Raw genomic sequence first — 11,177 nt, forward strand, 5'->3', positions numbered from 1 at the left:
CCCGAGTAGCTGGGTTTACAGGTTTGCGCCACCATGCCCAGCTAATTTTGTATTTTTAGTAGAGATGGGGTTTCTCCATATTGGTCAGGCTGGTCTCAAACTCCCAACCTCAGGGGATATGCCTGCCTTGGCCTCCCAAAGTGCTGGGATTACAGACGTGAGCCACCGCACCCAGCCGAGATGCCAATTGGAAGGAAATTTGAAAAGGTTTGGTAATAATGTTATTTCATTAATTTCAGCCAAACCATACAACTAATTTATCTTATCTAGGCCTGACCCTGGCTTCTTCATTGTGTGGATACCTTTCCAAAGTGTTTGATATGACAACATATTTAGAAGTTCTTTGATCACAAGCCCAAGGATGTGCAAAACTCAGAGCAAACAGCATTTACATTTATGTAATTTAATTTTAAAAATTAGCCCTAATTGAGGTGATCCTGGAGATGGTAATGTTGACTTGACACCTGGCTGCTTCTCTAAGGGCTATTTAGTTCTGTAGTGAATTTCATAAACTAAGGCTATGTTTTTATTTCTAGAGCTGGGAGTACCCAAGCTAGCAGTTTTGACCTTTGAATGTTTGGAGCACCAGAAGTTCTGATTATGAGATGAAGAGAAAATTACAGCTTTTCTTGTCTATTAAAAAACCAGGACTCACTCATGGCATTCCTTTGTCCTTTGTCCTACAAACAGAATGGAGACTGTGACCCCTGATCTTTGGGTTGGCATTATTTTATTTTTCAAGATGGAGTATTGCTCCGTCAGCCAGGCTGGAGTGCAGTGGTGCAATCTCGGCTCACTCCAACCTCCCCCTCCTGGGTTCAAGCAATTCTCTAGCTTTAGCCTCCCAAGTAGCTGGGATTACAGGTGCCTGCCACCACGCCCAGCTAATTTTTGTGTTTCTTTTTTAGTAGAGATGGGCTTTCACCATGTTGGCCAGGCTGGTCTTGAACTCCTGACCTCAAGTGATCCGCCCACCTTGGCCTCCCAAAGTGCTGGGATTACAGGTATGAGCCACCGTGCCTCACCTGGGGTTATATTATTTTAAAGAATGTGATCAGAATTGACCTGTTAGATACTTATCTTCTATGTGAATCTCTGTATCAGTTTATTATGTTTGGCAGTTGAATGTAAATTCATTAGAACAGAGTGGGATGGCTTATAAGTACATTTCAGCAATGCGTTAAATAAGTTTTTCAGAAAAAATTTGCGAACTGTTAGCACAAATTGGCATCACTAATATGGCTGCTTTGTTTTTAGGTGATTGGCGAGGACAACGTGGCAGTCCCCTCACACCTTTATAAGGTAATCCTGGCCCGCAGAAGCTCAGTATCTACCGAACCACTGGCACTAGGGGCCTTTGTGGTACCGAATGAAGCCATCGGCTTCCAGCCTCAGTTAACTGAATTCCAAGTGAGCCTCCAGGACCTAGAGAAGTTGTCAGGACTGGTGTTTTTTCCTCATTTGGATAGAACTAGAGATATCCGGAATATCTGCTCTGTGGACACCTGTAAGCTTCTGGATTTCCAGGAGTTCACCTTGTACTTGAGTACAAGAAAGATTGAAGGAGCCCGATCAGTGCTCAGACTGGAAAAGATCATGGAAAACTTGAAGAATGCAGGGATTGAACCAGATGATTACTTCATGAGTCGCTATGAGAAGAAGCTAGAGGAACTCAAAGCTAAGGAGCAGTCAGGAACCTAGACAAGAAAGCCATCTTTGTTTTTATCTCAAGATGTGTCATACCGTCTGTAATGAAGCAGGCATGCCCTCTTTAGGCTAACATAGTTTAGTGGCTTTGCTTTTTGCTTTTTAAAAAATTTTTCTCTTTAAGAGATGTCTCGCTGTGTCATCCAGGCTGGAGTGCAGTGGTGGAATCATAGCTCACTATAGACTCGAACTTCTGGGCTTAAGCAATCCTCCTGCCTCTGCCCCCGAGCAGCTGAGACTACAGGCACACACCATCACCCTCAGCTACTAGTGGCTTTGCTTTAAAGAAACAAATGGAATCCTAAATTTACGACTAAAAATTCTCCCAAAAGATGAAAGATCTACAATGTTTTTGTCAGTATTATATTTGACTCAGGAACTAATGATTAAGGGAGCTTTGACACCTGCAGATGGAGGACTGATCTTGTGTCAAGTTAACAGGAACACTGCCCACAGATGACACTGCATTTGTATCCCGCTGGATGTAGAGTATTGGGAAGGCATTTGTTCAGTTTCATACCTCCAAACCATGCATTGTCTTTGATGTATCTGCCTAGCCTTCTCAGAACTCAGTGTTGTACATTTTTCCCCCTAGGACCTGAATTGGTCTTGGAGGTGGCTTTTAGAAATCATCTATGTAGTTCCTGTCCACATGACACTGTATATTTGTTTCTTCTTTCTCCTCTCATGAATCTGCTCTTTTTTTCTACTTCAGTCTATGTAGAAGTACTCAGCAACTAGTTTCTGCTGACTAGATTTGTTCTATATACTAGGCTCAGTGCTTTACATGTGTTGTCTCACAATGACCCTCTGAGGTAAATACCACTATCCCCATTTTACCTGAGAGAAAATTGACGCTTAGAGAGCTTAGTGTCTTACCCGAGTTTCACTTTTCCAAAGTAGTCATCCACAAAGTACGAGGCAGACAGATCTAAGAGAAGAAAGACAGCTGAGGTAGATTCAGATTTTTTCTGACATGGATGGTGGCTTTTTACTCAGAAATATATACCTATTTCCATGAGTATTTGTGGGCCCAAGGCATGCTTGGTGAGAAGAGTCTGGTTTCTCATCTGCTATGCAAGCCAAAGGGACTTTAATGTTCTTTGAACTGAACCCTCCTTAGCTCTTTGGAAAGAGACAGTCAGGAGTATTTGGGAATTAGAGGGCAATATTTTGTGGGGTTTATTAGAGCCCATGCTTGCTTCCAGAGATGCAGTTCTTTTAGTGACCAGATACTGCCAAATTGATGTGTTCTTGCTTTCCAGGTGAGCTTTTTGTTCTTAAGATTAAGAAACCTAAGAAGGGTCTATGACCAGGCATGGTGGCTCAGGCCCGTAATCTCAGCACTTTGGGAAATCGAGGTGGGTGGATTGCTTGAGCCCAGGAGTTTGAGACTAGCCTGAGCAATATAATGAAACCCTGTCTTTTCAAAAAAATACAAAAATTAGCTGGGCGTGGTGGTGCACACCTGTAGTCCCAGCTACTTGGGAGACTGAGATGGGAGGATTGCTCGAGCCTGGCAGGTCGAGGCTGCGATGGGACATGGTCATGCCACTGGACTCCAGCCTGGGCCGCAGAGGGAGACCCTGTCTCAAAAAAAAAAAAAAAAAGAAAAAAAAAAAAAAAGAGAAAGATCTGTCCACAAAATCACCAGCTTATTATTTGCTTCCTCTGTGCCTGCTTGTCTAGCATAGTGGGCCAAAGGTCCAAAGGCATTTAGCATTCCTAAGGGAAATTGTGGCTGTTTTTCTGAGCCAGATCTCTTGATTTGGGTTTACCTGGAGTCCTTTCGTGGACTATCCTGAGCATTGTCAATAAAATGTCTTGGGGCATAAAAGCTTGTCTGAATCTGTCAGGCCATTCCGAGTGGTATTACAAGAAAGATTATTGTGGTGTGTTTGTTCTAAGAGAAGTGCCAAGGCTTTAAGATAAAGATAAGATAATAATGATTGACCTTGTTCTGCTCTTTTATTTGGGTAAAAAAGAAAAGTTGAGGGGTCAGAACACAGTAGCCTGATTCGTACCATTCTGTTTTATCACACTGTTCCCCATTAGCTTGTGCCAGTTCTCCTCTTCTGGGGGATGTAGAGCCAAAATGTCACTGTGACCAAACAATCTGTTATTTTTTCTCCTCAATGGAGAGGTGATGGTGTGGCCTGGGTGTTTCTCCAGGAGTGTAAGTGGGCAGCTCTGTGGGATAAGTCCTAGGTACCTACTGCCCATCTCTAGAGGCGGGCCCCCAACTTCCTTCCCCTGTTGCTATGCTCTGTTCTGCCAACCTGCATTGCCAGCAGCCTTGGAGTTACTTCTCATGCTCTTCTTGCTCCTGCCTCTTCACCTAGATGGTAGAATCTCTAATTTTAGATCAATAAAGTTTTTTTTTTCCCCCGGGGCGTTCCTGAGTTTATTTGGGGCACACCCAAGCGAAGGCCTTGCACCTAGAAGAAGGTGTTGGGTCTCTTGGTGGCGAAGCATGGCTTGTGCTGATAGTGTAGGACCCAGTGGGGCAGCAGGAACTTGATCTTGGAGTCATGGAACTGCTTGACAGCTGGCCGGTGGCACTTGCTGGCTGTGGTCTCCTCCACCTTCATGGTCTGGATGGAGTGGGCCTAGGCATGGTGCCAGGCGCCCATGTCTCGGTTAGCAATGGATGACAGCACCTGCAGTGGTCAGGTCCCTGTATTCCCGGCACATGGGTGCTGCTCAGGGTGTCATAGCGCAGCCAGATGCCAAAGTTCTTCACCCACGGGGCATTTCTCAAACACCTGCCCACAGTAACGATCTACCCTGAAGACTTCATCTTTAACTGAGATACCAAGTACCAGAAGCAGGACTTGGCAATGACATGATTAGATGCAAAGATTTGCATGTGGTAGAGGGTTGGTGTGTGGCATTTGGGGGTGGGCAGGCAGCGACCCACGACCTTGTACTCTCATAGTGTGCTCGAGGCCTTCATGGCATCCTCTCCACCCTCGCCGCCACCTGCAAAAGGACAGATCAATACAGTTTCTTAGGTTTTTATTTATTTTGAAAGATGTTGCCTGGTCATTGTGAAAAATGGAGGTAAGAGGTTGTAATACAAAGTTGCAGTCTGCCAGTCCTCATTTTTATTTATATTTATTTATTTATGTGATTCACGAATCCGGCAGCCTTTGGAAAAGTTTGTTAGTGTGTAACAATGGTGTTTTAATTGTCTCAACGCTTTCATTAAGAGTTCCCCCAAACAAACTTGAAATGTACATAATTGGTTAGAGGTTAGCATTTTCCTCCTGTCATACTGCTTCAGCCCTCAGTGTGACTGTTGATCATCCTGGACTCAGATGCAGCATAGGCTGAGCCTGAGATTCTGCCTGTCTGTTCTCTTTTCCCTCAGACAGTCCCTGGTCTGAGGGAAAGCAGCTGAGGAGGAAGTGCAGTCCGGACAGGCTCTTCTGCTGGAAACCTACATCCCAAGTTTCTCTCCGCCCTCAGTTTTATCTTTTATTGTGAAATTCCAAACTCTTTGGTCTCTGAATTAAGGCTCTTGCACCAATATTGTTGTGTGTAGCAATACAACAAATTGCAAAGGTTAGGAGAATGGATGTCAGCCCTTAATTAAATACCTGTGAATATTTCTGCCCCTTGCACCTTGACCTTCAAGCAACGGAAAACTGTCTTTCCTTCAGACCTTTGATTAGAGCTCTAGGCTGAGTTCTATACTTGGAATGACTCTGAGTGTTACCATGTCACCTACCTGTGTCCCCTGGCCTCATCCTCGTGAGTACATAATTGTCCTTGATATCACCTCCATGAATCACGAACTTCCCATTAGCAGCCCATCCCTGAACCTAACCCTGCACCCAGGGTGCTGTTTGTTCCCTGCCTGCCCCTTCATACCTTTACCCCGTGTGTCCTTCCCCATCCTGGCATACCTCCATGTGCCTCCTGTATCCTCACTATAGTTCATTCTGGTGGATTTGGTCAGGGCTGGGCTCACATCAGGCATGAAACTCCTGCTCCTGCTTGTCTCCAGGCCTAGCCTCCATCTGGCATGCTTTCCTGGGTGTCATCATTCTTGGAGATTGTCTATCAGGGATCTGGTATTCCTTTTTCTAGTCTAGCCCCACCTTCAGGGAGCAAACCTCAGGTCATTAGGGCCAAGCAAGATAGACTGCATTGACACGGGCCCCATGCAATTCAGGACAGTGGGGGTGCCCATGGACTTCTCTTTCCTACTCCTGAACGTGCCAATTGTGGCAAGGGGTGGACTGCTCCTGAGTGTGCCAAGTACCTCTAGGGGTCACTGTGGCCTAGTGTCACTGCAAGACTTAGTCTCAGCTGTGGCACCACCCCAGTCAGTATGGAATTTACCACACCCCAGTGTGGCTCTGTAAGCCACAGAGAACTCAGCCTCAGACATCAGGCACCAGGCACTCAGGCTGGATGGAATAACAGAGGTTATCTTGTCCAGTGGGTCTCATGTTTGGCTCACACCAGAATAGCCTCACAGCTTAATGTTCCCCCAAACTTTGAGAAATTTCAAACCCACAGAAAAGTTGAAAGAAGAGTGTAATGATTGCCCCTCCCCCAAATTTTGTCTTGTTTGCTTTCTCTGTTTTCCAAATTATTAAAAGCAATTTGCTGTTTTTTTAATGGTAAATTATAGACATGACACTTACCTTTTTAATACTTCAGCTTGTATTACCTAAGAATAAGAACATTCCCCTATAATTCTAAAATATCACATCTAAGAAAATTACCAGAATTCAATATCATCTAATAAACAATTCCTATTAAAACTGGCCCAGGCATTCCAAAATGTCATTTATACATTTTTTTCCCTAAATACAGGTTTCAGTTGAAGCTCATATTGTTATAACTAGTCTCGATCTAGAATAATCTGCCTCAAAAAATAGATTCTCTAACTTTTCTTGAAGTTTTAATTCTGTAGATTTGATGTGAGGCTAGAATCAGTATTTTCTTTTCTTTTTTTTGGGAGAGTCTCGCTCTGTCAGCCAGGCTGGAGTACAGTGGCGTGATCTCAGCATGCTGCCACTTGTGCTACCTGGGCTCAAGCGATTCTCCTGTCTCAGCCTCCTGAGTAGCTGGAACTATAGGCGAGTGCCACCACACCTGCCTAATTTATATATTTTTAGTAGAGATGGGATTTCACCATGTTGGTCAAGCTGGTCTTGAACTGGCCTCAAGTGATCTGCCCACTTTGGCCTCCCAAAGTGCTGGGATTACAGGCGTGAGCCACTGCGCCCGGCCTGGAATTTGTATTTTCTAAACAAGCAACACTGGTGATTCTGCTGATCAACCAGGGTTTGGAGCCAGACTGGCCCCCTACTATACCTCCACCCTCTCCCAATACAGGAGTCCTTTGTCAGATAAGTGGTCTTTGAGCTTCCAAATACCTCTAAGGGAGTATGTTCTCCTATCCCTTTGGGTCTGCAGCTACCAGCTATGCAATTTTCTTTGTAGTAGGTCTTCATAAGATGAAGTTGAAACCTTCCCTTGTGATTCCTACCCATCAATGACAGGCCCAAACTGCCATTCCAGGCCACACAAAACTGACTGACATCTCCTTTCACCTGATAGTCCTTTCGAGATATGCAGCTTATAAAGACATGTGGCATCTCATGTCGTGCTCAGGTGCTTATGAATTTGAGACCCTTCACTGTCATGATTTTATATGCCGTCATGATGTGGCAGCCACATCTGAGCAAAGCATTCAGGGTGCAGTGAGAGCAGTGCTGAACTGAGTCCAGGGGATTGACCACTCTTCTCAGGGACGCTCCACTTTTCACACTATATACCATTGCTTCCTGTGGAACTCGGTCCAACTAACTGCCTCAAGTCGTTTTCACATGATCAATCTGCTGTCAAATCACTTTCCCATTATGAACTTACATAGCCAATTTTTGGATGAAAATGTGAGATTTGATGTGTGCCCAACTGTTAAGATTTCATCTTGTTACAGTTTCTACCCATCTTCAAGTGAGTTCACATTCTTGATGATCCTGATTTGGCCATCTGACATGTTAGCTATGCATCCGAGCTTTGAGATAGCAGATTGGATAAACAAGCCTTCAATGTGTTTGTTAAAAACATTGAACAAGACAGAGCCATGGAAAATCCCTCTGATAAAAAATTCACTTTACATGGCAACCTGCTTCACATACCCAGCAAGTTTCATGTGATAATGTGCTCTGATATTTTCTATTAAGTTCATTTCTGTTTGTTTGTTTATTTATAGAAACAGCATCTCACTTTCTCACCTAGGCTGGAGTGCAGTGGTGCGATTGCAGTTCACTCTAAGCTTGAACTCCTGGGCTCAAGCAATCCTCCTGCCTCAGCCTTCTGAGTACCTAGGACTACAGGCATGTACCAGCATGCCTGGCTAATTAAAAAAAAATTTTTTTTCTGGAGATGAGTTCTCACCATGTTGCCCAGGCTGGTCTTGAACTCCTGGCCTCAAGCAATCCTCTCACTTTGGCCTCCCTAAGTGCTGGGATTATGGACTTGAGCCAAGTCACTCAACCCATTTCTGTTTCTTTAGAAAGAAAAACACTGAATTGATTGCACTATGGAGAAATAGGTCTCCATCACAATTTGCCTGTGAGTCACTCTGGGACAGGGAGAGTGCTTGCCGCATCTCTGGGTCCACATGGCATGGCTGGGCCAATGCTTTGGACACCAGCAGTGAGGGGGGAGGCTGCTGGGGAGACTTGGGGTCCCACATAATCATTTTTCCACTTATCAGTGCGGGGCAGTTGAGGACAACTGACTTCATTCTTCTGTATCAGGTTCCTCATCTGCAAGCAGGTTGAGAAAGACCTGCAGGATTGGTTGAGGATTGAGTAAGATAACATAAGCAGTTTGGTAAGCTCTTAATAAATAGTAGCCAGTTACTGTGAATTCTTGAGAATGATTATTGGTGACTGATAAAGGTCATCCTGATCTGAGAGAGTGAAGGACAGAGCCAGACCTCAGTATGGTATTAACCTATGGTGGTGGAAGCGGTTTAATCTCTTCCCAAATCCTAAGACTGTGATGTGTTGCTACCAGCCCTTTGAGCATATCCATGCTTTACAGTTTGCAAAGCGCTTTCCAGTCAGAATTTATGCATTTGAATCGGCGCAATTCATCCCATTTCACAAACAAAGAAACAAACTAGGAATTTACCAAGATTTTCCAGCTTCCAATCTAATGTTTGCCCTCAACTCCTTGTCCCTCAAAGTTGTTGTGTAGTTATTTTCATTTGCTTTCTAATTCGGTCATTTGTGCATTTACCCATTTTAGCCCTACAGTGCCCTGCTAACTCTTTAGAGGCAGGCGCATAATGGAATTGATTCTTTTCTGAGGTTCCTGCGGGGTTTTGCAAATAGTGTGTGTTCAAGAAATGTTTTGGAGTTACGTAGCAAGTCAGAAAGGTGGAGCTTATCCTGCTTGAGTGCTAATGTGCTCATTTACTTGGGGTGGGGGGCGTGGGGACACAGAAGGGTGGGGACCTGGGTCCTGCTCTGTGGCTGTGGGCAAGCCTGTGTCTTGAATAACACCTGGGTACTGAGCATTGCTGAACGCATGCCTTAACTCCCAGGGCACTTTTCCCGGGCACCCTATGTTAGGCTCTGCAGTCTGGTCTCTGGTCTGAAGCAGTCACCCTGGTGTGAAGATGGAAGCGTGGAGGTGGCAGTCAGAGTGCGCTGAGCAAGGGCTTTTGTGTGTTTGACCCTGGGAGAAGCAGAGCTAAAATTAGGTCTTCCAGTTGTGTGCAGGTGTGAAGCACCACCCCCTTACCTACCCCCAACCAGGATCTCAGAATTATTCCCATCCTCTCCCTCCTTCAGCCCCAGTTACTCCACAGGCACAGGATGAAATGTCCTACCTCTTGTGATGCCCGGACAGAAAGATCTACCCAAATGTCCTCCGAGGCTGAAGGGGTGGGAACAATGGCATGCAGTGGCCTTAAGTTTGCTGAGTCTCCCTAGCACCTTTGAGGCCTTGGTGCAACTAGGGCCCAACTGGCTCCTTCTTAGACCACCAGATGGGATGATGTTCGGGTTCCCTCACCACAACCGTGAAGGGACCCTGGCTTCTCACACTAGCCTCTTGATTGATGTGCTCCATGCCCCACTCTGCCCACCACTTCAGAGACAGCCTTTGACCCCTTGCCAGCCATCACCACTCAGATGGAAGAGAGCTTGTCTGGAGGCAGAGATGGAAGAGCCCTGCCCTGGGGGGTCTCATCCAAGGCAGGTGGAGCTCACGATGATATGATGATGTGATTGTGCTCTCTCTCCCTGCATGAGGCTAAAATATGAACAGATGCCCTCCTCAGGGATCAATGTGCCCCCCTCAGTCCTCCTTCACTATGACCCTTGGAACCCTGCTCTCGGGGGTGCCCCCGCTGAAACTCAGACTCTTTCATGTTCTGGTCTGGGGTGAGAGCCTGTCTTCTAGTTCTGGCTCCTCGGTGTACTTGCGATAGGATTTTAGGTAAGTGGCTGCTCCTCACTCTCCAGTTCCTCTATCTGTAAAGTGAGGGGTTGGGGCTAGACAGTGTCCAGCGTCCCTCCTCTTTGGTGTCTCTTAATTGTCCGGGGCAAAGCAATCCTTGGAGCAAGGCAGGCTGCTGGGGTGGTTTGCAGAAGAGGCACAGTGGGGCAGGCTGGAGGCCGCAGGGGCAAAGAGGGCCGAGGGCCTCTGAGGAGGTGTGAATGAGGGAGGTAGAGCAGGGCCGGTGTGGACAGCCCTGTCCCAGCCATATCTCCCGTCTGCGACACCCTCTCCACACCCCAGTGCTGATAAGCAGGTGTGAGCCACGGCCGCCTTGTGACAGGCCCTTCGGCAGGGAGGGTGATGGTGGGGGTCCACTCCACTTCTGAATTCAGATGTCAGCATCTTTTTCCCCCAACCCCCATTGCCCTGTCAGACTAGACAGGCCCTAGCAACCAAGCACCCTTCCTGAGAGCCCCTGGCTTGGAGATTTCTTTCTGCTCCATGTGGCCTCAGCCTTCTCAGAGATGGTAGGAGACAGATCTCCCTCAGTCCTTTCTGGCGAAGTGCCAAGGAGGATGACCACCTCCCACCCCCATCAGACCTGTTCCTGCAGTGACTGCTGATGCTGGGTCCTGACACACACAGTGCTTCTTATCCCTGGGCAAACTTGAATGGCTGATCCTCTTGTCTCCTCTCCTTACCCCATCTCCTCTATCACTGTGACCATCAGCTTCCAGTCTTCCCCCTCCAACTCCCTGGCTTTTGGGCCATTTCTCTGTCTGGGCCCACCTCTTTCCTCTAAGGCTACTGTTCACCAGAAGGCCATGCCAGAAACTTCTTATTTCTGGGTTCATTGGGATGGGGTGGAGGGAGCAGAAGAGTCTTAGAGAAAGAGAGACAGAAACTTGGAGCTCTAGGGAAGGGGAAGGAGAAGACAAATAGGACCAAGCCAGAGGCTACAGGAAACCCTTCAGGGTGGAGGGTCT

At 46.5% G+C, this 11,177-nt stretch overlaps 1 protein-coding gene and 1 pseudogene across 1 annotated transcript in view; one reads left to right on the forward strand and one right to left on the reverse strand.

The window, feature by feature from the left end:
* Positions 1–4,095, forward strand: part of LOC105480209 (exo/endonuclease G) — a 29,016-nt gene extending 24,921 nt beyond the window's left edge. The window contains exon 6 of the mRNA XM_011738772.3: positions 1,258–4,095. Within this exon, the coding sequence (XP_011737074.1) occupies positions 1,258–1,701 (444 nt within the window). The 3' untranslated portion in view covers positions 1,702–4,095. The remainder of the gene's footprint in view (positions 1–1,257) is intronic.
* Positions 4,096–4,145: 50 nt separating this feature from the next.
* On the reverse strand, positions 4,146–4,663 carry LOC139361938 (large ribosomal subunit protein eL20 pseudogene; annotated as a pseudogene).
* Between the last annotated feature and the right edge of the window lie 6,514 nt (positions 4,664–11,177).

This window comes from Macaca nemestrina, chromosome 2 (assembly GCF_043159975.1).
Source record: "Macaca nemestrina isolate mMacNem1 chromosome 2, mMacNem.hap1, whole genome shotgun sequence".
Taxonomy (NCBI): Eukaryota; Metazoa; Chordata; class Mammalia; order Primates; family Cercopithecidae; genus Macaca; species Macaca nemestrina.